Source organism: Malurus melanocephalus, unplaced genomic scaffold, assembly GCF_030028575.1.
Source record: "Malurus melanocephalus ecotype Western Australia unplaced genomic scaffold, MMel_1.1 scaffold_457, whole genome shotgun sequence".
In the NCBI taxonomy this organism is placed as follows: Eukaryota; Metazoa; Chordata; class Aves; order Passeriformes; family Maluridae; genus Malurus; species Malurus melanocephalus.
In genome coordinates this window covers 249,952-263,916 of record NW_026623689.1, presented here as the reverse complement: position 1 = coordinate 263,916, position 13,965 = coordinate 249,952, and the positions used below count along the sequence as shown (strand labels likewise).

At 49.5% G+C, this 13,965-nt stretch overlaps 1 protein-coding gene across 1 annotated transcript in view; it reads left to right on the top strand.

The window, feature by feature from the left end:
* Positions 1-6,105: 6,105 nt before the first annotated feature.
* Positions 6,106-13,965, top strand: part of SORD (sorbitol dehydrogenase) — an 18,825-nt gene continuing 10,965 nt past the window's right edge. The window contains exons 1-4 of the mRNA XM_057380534.1: positions 6,106-6,222; positions 9,627-9,660; positions 10,372-10,536; positions 12,574-12,733. Of these exons, the coding sequence (XP_057236517.1) occupies positions 6,163-6,222; positions 9,627-9,660; positions 10,372-10,536; positions 12,574-12,733 (419 nt within the window). The 5' untranslated portion in view covers positions 6,106-6,162. The remainder of the gene's footprint in view (positions 6,223-9,626; positions 9,661-10,371; positions 10,537-12,573; positions 12,734-13,965) is intronic.

Below are 13,965 nucleotides of genomic sequence, written 5' to 3'. Positions count from 1 at the left end.
GAACAGGAATGGACACCTTTCCTTGGAAAAGCTGTTCTACAAAATCCTCCCAGAAAGAACAGGGGAATTGAATGGGGGGAACCAGCTCCATGTGAGCCCAGCAAACACATCTCAAAGATTGGCACTCCTTGGAAACRCCAGAGGTGCCAAGAAAGCATTGGRCAGTCTTTGTTTTGTGCTTGGAGAGATGTGCCTCGAGGTGCCCTGGCATGCCCACAGAAATCCCAGTGCTGSTCAAAGCAGAGCCTTTGGGTAAACACGGGCAAACCCAACCTGCTCAGTGCAACTTCTGGGTCTGGAGGGGCACACACGCTCATGTCCAGAGAGCCCTCCTTGGCACACCTTCCTTACCTCCCTCTCCCAAGGTTTTTGGACTGATTTGCACACATTCCTTCTCTCTGTTACTTGCATCCCGCTCTTTTGTTCCTTTCCTAGAACCTCCTGCTATTATTTCTGTAGTACTATTCCTGCTACTGTTTCTCTACTATATTTCTGGTCACTGTTAAAAGATGTGTAAACTCTTTGTGGGGGAAAGTGCTCACCTGGTCTAGGTAATTTTGAAAATGTTGCAGACTTTACACCAGCACTGATGCTTAAGGGACTGAGGCCTCTAGGAGCAAAGCTCAAGCTGAGTACCTTTTTCTGCTGATTTGAACCAAAAAGTAGACATAGAATCACGGAATCATGGARTATCCTRAGTTGGAAGGGATTGAGTCCAGATCTGGACACTGCACAGGRCAACCCAAGAATCCCCCCACACTGTCCAAATGCTTCCCGTGACAGTGCACACAGTGAGCCTAGGGAACTGGTTTAGAGCTTGGCTCCCATGGAGGCTGGAGATGGAGTTGCCAGAGGAATTTTGGCAGTCTCTTGAGTGACAAATGGCTGTAACATCAGTAAAATTGTGCTTCAAAGAGAAGGGGTTCAGAGCAGGCAGGGGCACAGCAACACCACAAAGAGAACGGTGCTGGTGCATGGATGTGGAAGASTGGGATTTGCCTGCTCTTGGGGTGGCAATGCCAGAGCAAGGAAGGAAGCAGAGCGGGAAGCTTCAAAATAGATTAGCAAGATCTTGCTGATTGCAAAGCAGTTTTAAACCAGATACCTGGGAGAAGGGAGAAGCGCTGTTTGTGGGCACACAGAGCAGGAATTAGTCACAAAGCAAAGCAGAGATTCTGTGGGTTATGACCCTGACCCCAAACTCCACCAAAGTCCTGGGTGACTCCCGCAGTCTGCACTCTGCCCTGGCATAGCCTGCCAGTCTCCAGGGTGACTCACAGAGCTGCAGAATTTTCCGGGAAAGCGCACACGAAGACGTAGGTGGACACATGGCCCCAGTGTCAACCACCAACACCTATCTCAGATCCACCACTGCCATTCAGAAAAAGCTCATTTGCAGAAAAGTTGGACTGTGAGCTCTGTATCTCTGGGGCAAACACGCAGTGCAGAGGAACTGTCAGCCACTGGGCTCCTGTCCCACCTCAGGCTTGGGGACAGGGTGATTGTCCTGAGGGCTGTCCTGCAGGGAACCTCTCCCAGGAAGGGGGAAAACACACACCTTCATGCTCTTTAAAATCTGGCCCTTGGTCCCTAAATGTTTTTCTCACAAAGACATTTCAAAAGATTTCCTGAGTGGTGTTTTCCTGGGGAGAGTTGTGTTAATATTAATTGATGGGATGATAACAGCAGGTAGAGCTGAGCGCAGGGGTGGACAAGGAAGTCAAGGCTGAGGATAGCGTCTGTGGAAAACACAAATCTGAGTATGCAAATAACTCCATGTTTAGTAAATACCTGACTGGCMGAGTCATGGCATTTATAGAAGAGGYGGAGGGAGCGGTGGCACGTACGGGAAGGGATGGATGAAAGTCTTCACCCGCAACAGAATAATGCAAAAACTCACAACCAGCAGCCACAAAGGCTCCCCGAGCCTTCTCCTCCCACTGGATTATTTGATTTCAGAATCTCATTGTCCCACTTGGAGCTATTCCATAGGATCACTGAAATTCATCTTGACCTAGGTTGAGTGAGAGGTCACTGCCTTACCCAGCCCTACAACTGCAGGCCCCTTTGGTTCAGAGGYGAGATCAGGCTGTCATACTTTACAGCTGAGGTACAGTTATCACTGTTRGCACTGTAAAAATGAATTGATTTCTTTTTCCAGCCCTGTCAAAGGTGATGGTAGGCCTTGGACAGGCGTCTTAGAATCTCCTGCACCAGTTTGGGAGGAAACACTTTGATCCGGTTGATCAGAAATAGAATTGCAGTGTTGGGATGGGGAAGGAGCTCCAGAGGCACCTCCAGAGGGACCTTCAGAAGGACCTCCAGAGCTCCAGAGGGTGACAGCAACTCTTAAGCAAACCCTTAAGAGAATCCTTTACAAGGGGAATAGGAGCAGCTGCCTCCAATGTGAGTCTTGCTTGAGCAGTGCATGGAGATGGAGGGCTCATGGAGATGGAGAGATTTAGCCCAGGYTACAGAGAATTCAGCCCTTTGGTTGCATTTTGGACCCGGCAGAGGCTCACCCTGACTTAGAGTGGCTATTTGGCCACTCCACCCAGGGTTCCTAGGACAGCACCACCCAAGGCTGCCCCAGCTGTGGGACTGCAGAAGGAGCTTGAGGTCCCAAGCACTGTCCTCCCCCTCCACAGGGACCAGTGGGTGTGGAACCTGCAATGCTGCTCTTTATTTTAGGGAGTTYATCCTCCAAGACATGGGGATGGATCCCCCTGATGTCACGCACCCCCTCCCCTCGATGAGTTGGTTCTGAGGTGTTTCATAACTTTGCAAACAAGGAAAATACATCCCGAGTTTGACTGCTGCAAGTGAACGGGGTTATTTCCATGTCAAAAAGCACCCCCCTCCTGACCTATCGAGGACACAATGATCCTGATCATTGACTAAACAGGCAAACATTTCTTTTGATTGAGTTAATGCAAACTGAAATGGTTCTGCTAACAAGAACTGTTGTGAGAGGTCACACCACGGCTGTGATATAATCCCAYAGCACTGCTCTTGCATGCCTGGAGGAAGGTGAACGGCTGCTCCACCAGTGAAAGCCKGACACCCACACACACAGGTGAAAGAGAAACTAACAGGTGAAAGAAAAATTAATTAGAACTAAGTCCTAAGTGTGGTTTGTCTTTGGTTGSCAGTCAAAAGGGCTTGTCAGGCAGGGCTGAAGGCAAGCAAAGAGCATTGGACCATGGCAAGGGCTTCAAAACATCTTTTAAAGGAGGATCTTGGAGGATTTGTAGTGGTTGGTGAAGTCCTTACGGTTCTGAAGGAAGAGCAGGCCCAGCAGGCACAGGCAACAAACTGTGGCAGAGAAAACTTGGAGGTGTGAAGTGAGTCTGATTTAGAGGGAAGTGGGAAAGAGAAGGAGAGGAAACTGAAGGCAAAGTGCTGACAATTCTGATTGGGAAAAACAGAAGTGCTGAAGAAAACAGTTCCCTCACCCCAACAAAAAATCACTTTTTGCCCAAAGGCTGGCAAGGAACGTCCTTCACCCCTTCTTGCTGCAGGGCAGGAGCTGAGCCCACRGCCACGGGGCTGTGCTGGCATCACTGTGCCTTGAGAAGAGCCACAAGGGCAAAGAGAGAAGCACTGCTTCCCACACTGCCCTCTCAAGGGACACCCTGGGCACACCAGCAGCCCAGGCTGGCTCTCAGAGCATCCCCTGGTGTGAACAGCAGCCACTTTCACAGCAGGACAATCCCCTGGTGCTGGAACACATGTTCTTCTGGGCTGCCCTATACATTGGCTTGGTCTGTGTGACACGCACAGAGGAAATCCCAGGACGTGAGGAACTGGCATGGCTTTGGCAGTGCAGCCTGAAACTGTGCTCCAGGAAATGTAAGGAGTTCAGAAATTATCCAGAACAACACTGAGCCTGGGAGAAATTTCCTGTGAGAAAAGGAGGGATAAGGCTGCATGGGAATGGCCAACCTCCCATGCACTCCCTGTCGTGATTCCTTCTAGGGAACTCCACTGATTCAGGATTTTAGCTGAAGATCAGTAAGACTGGGGAGGACATTCCATCAGGAACCCGGGATCTGGTGCTGCAGGGGATGAAGATGATTCCTGTGACAGGTCCCAGTTGTGCCCTCAACACCCTGCAACACACTTGGGGAGAAAAACCAACATGAGGACCCAAAGGACTTGTACCACAGCAAGAGCTCTGAGTTCCCAGAGGAGCTCCCAGTCTGTGCCTCCAGCATTTTTTCAGCTTTAGGAAGCCCAGGCATCAGGCTGGTGGAGCTGTGGGATTTCACAGTGAATCCCATGCAGAGAACTTAAGTGGCAAGTCAAGTCTGGAGGCAAATACACCCTAAAAGAGAAAGGCACAAGCAGGTGCCTTGAAAAAACAAGCATATCCAGGAAGAGCCAGCTGCTCCCCACCTTTCCATACAATGCAAATATTCCTGCTTCATGGATGTGGCAGGAATTACACTGCTGTTTAAACACTGAGTAAGGTGTTATGTCACACCTACCTACAAACTCCTTCCCCTGCCCTCAGAGTAACCACAGTGGTGATGCTGACTCTGACTCCAACACATGCTCCCAGGAATGACCCTGAAAGGGCAAAAAAATGCAAACAGTCTTCACGTGCCTGGCAGGTGAAATATTTCTAGGCAAACTAAATTAATAGATATATGCATCCATGCAAAGAGTACAAAATAATATTAGAAACACAGGCTATTTCTAACTGATTCTGGCAACTTTATATGATAAATCCTGTATATGTTCTATTTTCCTAAGGAAGTCAAGCCTGGAAAGCTTTCAGCTGCAGAATGTTCTTAGAATGCTCTTCCCTCTGGTGACCAATGACAGGACCCGAGGGAACAGCTGGAGTAGTGTCAGGGGAGGGTTAGGCTGGATATCAGGGAAAGGTTTTTCCCCAGAGGGTTCTGGGGCACTGCCCAGGCTCCCCAGGGAATTGTCAGAGCCCCAAGGCTGCCAGAACTCCAGGAGTTTTTGGACAAGGCTCTCAGGCACAGGGTGGGATTGTTGGGGTGTCTGGAGCTGGAGCTGGAGCTGGGCCAGGAGTTGGGCTTGATGGTTTTTTTGGGTCCCTTAAGCCCAGGATATTCGATGATTCAATGACACTAGAGGGAATAATCTATTTGAGATGTTTATCAACCCTATTTGAGCAGAAAACTTCTTCCCCCCAACAACCAGAATCCCTGAAATTTCAATTATTTTTCTCCCAGTAAGCTTTTTCTGCAGCTGAGATAACCACATTCAAATAGTGCCATGATCAGGCTGAGATAACCACATTCAAATAGTGCCATGATCAGGCTGAGATAACCACGTTCAAATAGTGCCATGATCAGGAAAGCCTACAGAACCACATTTTATTGAATTTTAGTTCAAGTGCAGGGTGCAGTGTTGTCACCAGCATGGCCTGGAGCCAGGGCCGAGGCTGGGACTGGGCCTGGAGCAGCGCCTGAGTGTTGGGGCTGGAGCCGGGGGTTGGACCCTGGAGCCTGGAGATGGGGTCGGGGCTCAGGCTGGAGCTGGGGCTGGAACTGTGGCTGGAGCTGAGGCCTGGAGCCAGGCTGGGCCTGGAGCCGGGCTTGGGGTTCAGGCTGGAGCTGGGGCTGGAGCTGGGGTTGGAGCCTGGAGCTGTTTCTGCAGCTGGGGCTTGGAGCTGGGGCTGGAACTAGAGCAGGGGCTCACTTCTGGAATTGGAGCTGGAGCTGGGCCTGAGGCCTGGAGCCAGCATCGGGGCTGGAGCTGGGGCCTGGAGCCGGGCTCGAGGCTCAGGCTGGAGCTGGGGCTGGAGCTGGGGGACCTGCGCCCGGAGGTGGGCCTGGAGCTGGTGCTGGGCCTGGAGCCGGGGTTGGGGCTCAGGCTGGAGCTGAGGCTCGATCTGGGGCTGGAGCTGAGGCCTGGAGCCGGGCTGGGCCTGGAGCCGGGGTCGAAGCTGGAGCTGGGCCTGGAGCCGGGGTTGGGGCTCAGGTTGGAGCTGGAGCTGGAGCTGGAACCGGAGCAGCAGCCGCAGCCGCAGCCGTGGCCGGGGCAGGCCGGCCGAGCCCGCTCGGTGCCGGGGGGCGGTGCCGGGCCCGGCGGGCGGGCGGGAGCCGGGGCAGGGGCAAAGGCCGGCCCCCCCGGCGGCGGCCCTTGGACTCGGGGCCGCGCCGAGCCGAGCCGAGCCGAGCCATGGCGGTGCCGGGGCAGAACGTGGCCGTGGTGGTTCACCGCGCCGGGGACCTGCGCCTGGTACGGCCGGGAGGAGCCGGGGCCGGGCGGGGGCGGTGGCGGCGGGGCCGCGCTCGGAAGGCGGCGGGCGGGGGCGGCTCCGCGGGCCCCGGGGCTCCCTCCGCGGCTCTGGGGGTGTCCGGCACTCCGGGTTCCTCCCGGTTCCTCCCGTTCCGGGTGAGCGTGGCCTGGTCCCGGCTAGGAGGGGACAGCCGGGGGGACCCAGGGGCGCGGGGCCCAAATTGGAGGGGATCCCGTGGCTGGGCCCTCCCGGCCCCTCTGCCCGGGGAGCCCGTGGCGCTTCGGGCTCTTGACAGCGTTACAGGGAGCGACCCGGAGAGGAGAAATAAAAATGTACTATCCCTAGTGTGCCTGCGAGGTGCAACATTTTTGCAAGGGAAATAAATACATGGATACACTCATTCATGCGAGCAGGAGAATGCAACAGTTATTAGAAGAACGGTCTATTTTTATCTGGTTCTGACAACTTTGCGTATCCTATCGTGTGCATTTTCTGTTATTCCAATCTTGGAAAGGCTTCAGTTGCAGAATGCTCTTAGAGGACGCAGGAGGGCATGATTTTGAGATCTTTGCCTGCTCTGGGTGGGAAACCTCCCATCCCTGAAACACAGAATCCCCAAAACCTCAGTTTTCTTTCCACAGCTAGCCATTCTCACAGCTGAGGCAGGTGCTCTCAGGGACCAGAGTGGAGGGTGGTTGTTACTTATTTGGGCTGTCAGAGCCCAAGTGAGCAGCAGGATGGAGGGGTTTAGGGGGAGCAGGTGCTGGGGGACTCTCCCAGGCAGGGGAGTGCTTTTATTTTTAATTTTTTAGTACTTTAGGCTCATCCTGCTTCTCTGACTGCTGTCTCTTCCTGGCTGCTGAATCATCACGACACTGCTGGAGACCTGTGTTTGCCAGTTTGGGGTGCCAAATGGGGGAAGGAAGATTTTCACAAACACTGGCAGGCAGCTTTCTGTACACAGAGTCCTGGCAGGAGGGCTCTTGGGAGCACACAGACTTTGGACACACGCCTTGTTTGGGGGATAATTACCAGGGACGTGGTTGATTTTTTACCATTCCCACCCAGCTCAAGTGACACGTGCCAAAGCCAGAGCAGCACCCTGTGGGTGGCTCCTGGTGGCTCCCAGAAACCTTTGATACAACTGCACTTTCACTACAATCACACGCATCCTGACTACCAAAAGAAATCAAAAGGATTGAGAATTGAGGTCACTTTAGTTCAAGAACACATTTCCAAACCTCTGTGATTTAGAAGGGTGTCTGAGACTTGTGAAGTGGGACACTGGCTCCATCACATCTGTGTTGCTGGTCTCTAGACTGGCTTACACCCAGACATGTGAGTTTTCCTTGGATGTTTGTATTGCTGAAGACCTTAGAGCTGGTCACCAGTGCCRTAGTGCGTCAGTATCAGCAGCTCATGTGATCTTCCTGGGCTTCCCTGAAGTTTCTTTCCATGAAGTGGATGGTTCTCACTGTATTGGATCACAGGAGCAGTCTCAGCAGTGAACTCTGAACCTGTTATCTGTTACTGATATCCAAAGCTGGGTGACACCATCTTCCCGTAATTCCCACACCTTTTTTAATTCCTGGATGTGTTTCCCATGGGCAGAGTCACGGTGACCTCTGTGATGTGTGAAAATGTGTTTGCTTTGTTTTTGTTGACTCTCCTTGTGTCCTTATGTGGCTGCACAGGCTCCTCTTTGCCAATAAATCCATTGAAGATTTATTGGTTTCATACTTGCACCATGGCTTCTCTTTCCATCCATGTCTCCTTTCACAGGAAATATTTGCTGCATTTATTTTACCACAGACCATTTCTGAACTTGAACAACAAGTGAACAACAGAGAACCAGCAGAACTTGTGTCTTTGGTGTTCTCCACTTCAGTCACTCTTATTTTCTCCAAATTAGGCTGGAGGATTCGCTTTCCACCAAGATGTCTGGATTTTTTGGGCACAGTTTTTATTGCCAGAAAAAAAATATCTTGGGGTTTTTTATCTCTCACACACATTTTCAGCTAGAAGTTGACTTTATCTCTCACCGTGGACTGTTCTGTTCAGTCTGAGGTGTTCTTTACCTTTGGTGTGTTGCCAGATCCTGTGCTTATTGCATTTTCTGTAAAAGAGGTTACATTTAGATTTCTCTTTTTAGAAATAATGYTCTGGGCTGTGTCCTCAGTCAAACAAAACAAACACCCCACATAGAAAAATTGCAGATACAGGTCTGAACACAGAGAATTTCAGTTGGTTGATTTGTATGAGAATATGTTTCCAGAGTTTGTCTTTTCATGATGTTTAGAATGCTGAAGAAGGAATTGAGGAATATACTGAGATTTAAATAGTTAACATGCAGAACAGTGCTCCTCAAAATCTGAGTAGCRAATTAATTTTTAAGGGTTTATTGTTGCCACTACTCTGGGGAGCATTGCTTGGGGACATGATCCTCAAGGCGAGTATTGTATTGTGCTCATGTTGTAAAACCCAACAAAATTATTCCTTTGGCTTTTGAGGCAGTTTAGGGAGCTTGGTGAAGACAAAAGCCCTGCAGACCTTTTGGGTGGAAGGATAATATGGACCAGTTTTCTAACTCGGGTTTCATCATTCATCCCAAAAAGAGATGTCATTGCAATTACAAGAGAATGTGAATGTATACATTATTAGGTAKAAATCATTCTGTATATATTATGTATACATTTTTATGTATAAATATAATGTATAAATTCTGTATTATTGGCACAGGTTGGTGAGACCCTGGCACACGGTGCCCAGAGAAGCYGTGGCTGCCCCATCCCTGGAAGTGTTCAAGGATGGGGCTTTGAGCAACCCAGTCCAGTGGAAGGTATCCCTGTCCATGGCAGGGTGTAGAATGAGATGAGTTTTAAGGTCCCTTCCAACCCAAATCGTTCTGYGATTCTGTTATTACATGATTATGTAGTAAAAAAAAATTTGTATTATTTAAAATATTAATATAAACACTGCAATACTAAGGCTTTATAGAACAGGTGGTTTAGAATCTTCCCGGTTACAGATGGTGATTTTTTTTGCCAGCCAGTGCAGTGAAGGATTCAGCTGAAACTTGGGGTTGCTCCAGTGTAAGGAAATTTAGTATGTTTCTCATGTCTGGGCAGGGAAAGGGAATTTACTGCAAAATAATTTGGAGAGTGGATTTACAAGGTGGCACTGTGCTCACTTCTACAGCTGCCCATGTTACTCCACCGAGCATGGAAAATGAGGGGAGCTTAGGAGCAGGCTCCCCTTGGCACAGCCATGTCTCATGGAGCAGACAGAACCAAAACCCTCGTCTGCTTTTGGATTTATCTGAGCTAACCTCGGCTAAGTTTCCACAGATATTCCCAGRGATATCAACAAGCAGCTAAATGTTTTTTTTTCCTTTTGTCCATAGGAAAACCGTCCAATCCCAGAACCAGGTCCCAATGGTARGTCCACAGATGACTTCTTTCTTTACTTCTGTCTTTGTTTTCTCATTCTCTTTTGTTGYTCCTTGATATTATAAAATGTTTTTGAGGAAGTACAAAATTAAGCAACAAAAGATTGCATGTCTGAAAGAGATGCTGCTGTTTTTCCAGCTGAAAAGAAGAGCTGGAGCAGTCACAGATAAACTCCTTTATCTGGCTTTTTTGCTTCCTTTTCCATCAGTTTGTGTATGTCACAGTAAATGGCTCTTGGGACTTGATGATCTTATGCAGGACTAAACATTAATAGGATGGGCATATGGGCTGATACAAATTCGATTCACTAACTCTCCAGGGCTGAAATCATAGCTTAGGGAGAACGGAAAATTAAATGAACTTGCTCTGTTATTCCTGCTCCAGCAATAATAACATCCCTCTTGAACGGTATTATTTTGTTGAGCATATTTTTTATCGACATTAGCTTTTGTCTTACCCTATTTTAAGCCTTCTTGCTTTGTGAATCATTGCATARTTTTTATTTCAGCAAGTGGTTCATGAATGTGCCACTCTTCTAATGCATGCACGTGCAGTTCTACTGTGTTGATTGAATGCCAGTAGATTTGGATGTGTCGATACTGGCTTTGCTCTGGGGCTCAGGGACAGCCCACGTGCTGCTCTCCCAGTGCCTGAGAAGTTCAGTTTTTCTACAAGGAACCTTTCCTCCTTTTCTGGCAGAGGTCCTCCTGCGCATGCATTCCGTTGGGATCTGTGGTTCTGATGTTCACTACTGGCAGCACGGTCGAATTGGGGATTTTGTTGTCAAGGCTCCCATGGTTTTGGGACATGAAGCTTCCGGGACTGTCGTCAAAGTGGGCTCAGGGGTGACTCATCTGAAACCAGGTATCTGGAAYCAAAACTATCTGTTTGTTTTCCTCCTAATCAGTTCCCGAGAATGTGCCGATAACAGGCTGCAATTTAGCTGAGGTTCTGAACTCACAGCGTGACCTTCTCCTTCACAAAGTGTCACTGCACGGCTTTTAGTCACCCAGCTTGGCCTAGTAGATGATATTCCTTAGGTAGCTTTATCCTGGGCTATCTTGAGGTGGTCTGGCTGTATTTTTATGCAGGGCAGAGTATGCTGGTGCAAGGTGCTTTTTAAGGAAGCTTGATAAAGCTTCAGAAACTGCATCTGTAGCTYTTGCCAGCGACCTGCTGTGAGTGTTTCTTCTCTGTCTGTGTTCTTGAAGGAGCAAATGGCCTCCTGCAGTGCAGAGGTCACTGCAGCAACTGCTCCAGACCCTGTGGTGGGACCTCCACAGCTCACTGTGCACATGAATGTCCTAGAAAATGGACTGAGCAGGGAATTTTGCCAAGTTTGCGGATGAGACCAACTTTGGCAAGGTGTAGAGGATGTAGGGGAGAGCCAGCTAGTGTTAGAGAGACCTGAGGCATGCCAGTAAGATGCAGGTATGATTCCATGCAGGCAAACACAAAGCGATATTCATGACAGGAGAAACAAACCCCTTCTTATCTAAAATGCTGTGCTGACCATCACTACTGAAGTGTGAGACCTTTGGTTCTGACACTGTGCATGGGAGCATCGGCTCAGCAGTCATGAAAATGCAAATCACTTTTAGGAAGGGGACAGAGACTCAGAGGACATCAGTGCACATCTGGAGCTCTGCATGCAGTTCTATTCTCCTCCTTTTTGAAAGGATATAAAACAAGTGAGAAAGGTTCAGAGCAGGAGAAGGAGATAATGAGATGTGGGGCAGCATCTGATGAATGCCTAAATCAGGAACTTGAGCTGGGAGCTGGAGACACAACTTGTGGAGGGCTGGGAGAACAGGTTGCCTGTTCTTTGGTTGCTCCAGCACGTCACAGTGAGGTGCAGCATTCATCTGAGATGTAGCAGAGCATGCAGTTTACGTGGTGGAAGGAGGAGAAGTTGAGCATTACTAACCACTTGCAACTTGGAAGGCTTCACAGGAGAGTGTGATGGGAGGCTGGGAGAGCATTCAGTGTCTGTCCTGCCTCTGTCCTGTGACACACCTGTTGTTGGCCAGCTCAGAGGGGATTCAGTGGCCTAGATGGCTCTTTACTTCCATCTTTTTACTCATTCCYGTGTCTGCCTGAAACCTATTGGAGGAGAGCTTCGCTCAGAGGTTTGGCTCTGATTGGCTTCCTCTACCTAAGAAATGTGCTGCTTTGTGTCCCTTGAGTACTTTCAAGTTGTACTGTGCTCACACTCTTTTCTCTAGTCCATCCTGCTTTGTGCCTGCAATTAAATAATTTTTCTTTGTCCTGCAGCATGTGTCCTTCCAGCACTCTGGGCTACTCTCTTGTAGCACCAAGCTGCCTCTGTTCCCACATAAGTCCTGCCAGGCTCCTGGGTTTTCTGCGCCATAAGCTTCCTCCCCTGTGAGGATGGTGAGGTCCTGGCACAGGTTTCTCAGAGAAGCTGTGGCTGCCCCATCCCTGGAAGTGTTCAAGGCCAGGTGAGACAGGGCTTGGGGCAACCTGGTCTAGTGGAAGTTGTCTGTGAACATGGCAGGAGGTGGAACAAGCTGAGTTTTAAGGTCTCTTCCAATACAAATCCCTCCATGATTCTATGATTCTAGGAATGTCCCTTTCCAGCTGGCATTGTGGTGGCCAGCTGAGCTCACCTGCTCCATCCTCAGTATTKCCTCTTCTGATCACTACAGATTCAGCAAAATATCTGGTGACAGTGTGATTGCATGGGGTCTGCCCTTTCATCTGCTGAGGTTGGGGACAAGGCAGCTGTAGGGAGGTGTGTGTGTGGCTGATCTTCCATGTGCACCAAGATCTTCCTTGTGTCCCTCCTTTCTCTACAATTTCAGGGTTTCTGTGCTTTCTGGTGCTGCTCCTATGTTTGTGCCACCCTGTCCCTGACGCACTCTGCTTTCCCCCTGGCAGGTGACCGTGTGGCCATCGAGCCGGGTGTCCCAAGGGAAATGGATGAGTTTTGCAAAACTGGCCGCTACAACCTGTCCCCGACCATCTTTTTCTGCGCGACGCCCCCCGACGACGGGAACCTGTGCCGCTATTACAAGCACAGCGCCAGCTACTGCTACAAGTCAGTCCGTGCTCCCTCTGCACAGAAATATACACTCCCCGGGGGAAAATTAGCTGCAGCAATCACCTCTTGGCCTTTTGGAGTACTCTTTACATTAACCCAACAGGTTTTATTGCTTTCTGATCCATAGATAACATGCCTAAGCTTGAATGGCAGYAACTTTGCAAAGGGTTTGTCAGGCAGGGGTAGTTTATCCCCTCTGGTRCCAGACATAAACATTTCTTGCACGTCTCCTAGGATGTCACCGCTGGTGTACCCTTTAATTATTTTCCTTTTCCCATTTGTTCCCTGCTGTTGGTGTCTTTCATATGTCATTTTATATCCTTGCCTTCTTAAGCTGGTGCCTGAAGGTCTTTGTCTGGTTCTTTAAACTGAGTTTTGCTGCTGCTTTTCAGAAAATACCAGGGTGACTGCTGACACCTCGCTCTGAGGTTTGAAACACAGTAATCCCACTTCTAGCAGAGCCAGAACAGAAAGCAATGGCCCCGCTGAGCTGTTTTTTCATGTGACTCTTGAGTGTCCCTGCTAAGCTGCCAGCATTACACATCTGTTTTCATGCCCGGTTCAGCAACTTGACTATTCATTGTGGCAGCACTGACACATTTGCTTAGAAGCAAATCTGTGCTTAAACACTGTGGCAAATCATAGAATCCCAAAAAGGTTTSGTTTGGAAGGGACCTTAAAGCTCATCCYRTTCCACCTCGTACCATGGGTATGGGCACCTTCCATKAAACCAGGCTGCTCAAAGCCCCATTCAGCCTGGCCTGGAACACTTCCAGGGKTGGGCATCCACAGCTTCTCTGGGCASYGTGTGCCAAAGCCTCAAATACTCTTAAACCTGTGCCATATTATGCCCACTTAAGTGCCTTCAACAAGAAGTTAAAAATAGCCCAAGTAGTGTCTCCCTGAGGCTGCTGTACCTGTGGAGCTTGGTCTTTTTCAGTGTGTACTGAGCCGATAGATCCATGAGCAGGARCGTTCTTGGGATTGATCTTTGGTGTCTGCGGGGAAAGCGTTCAGGACCRCATCAGTCGGAAGGAGGCACTTGACTGCTCCTCTCCTGAGAGTCCTCAGGCAGGAAGCTTTCAGAGCAGATCCCAAGCAGCTGCTGTCAGGATGAGGTGCTGTTTCAGAAGGGATTAACATCTCACTGTCCAGATCCGCTCTCATTGATTTCCTGCATATCAAAATAATATTTTCTGACATCACAAGTTTTTGCTTGAGAGAAAGTT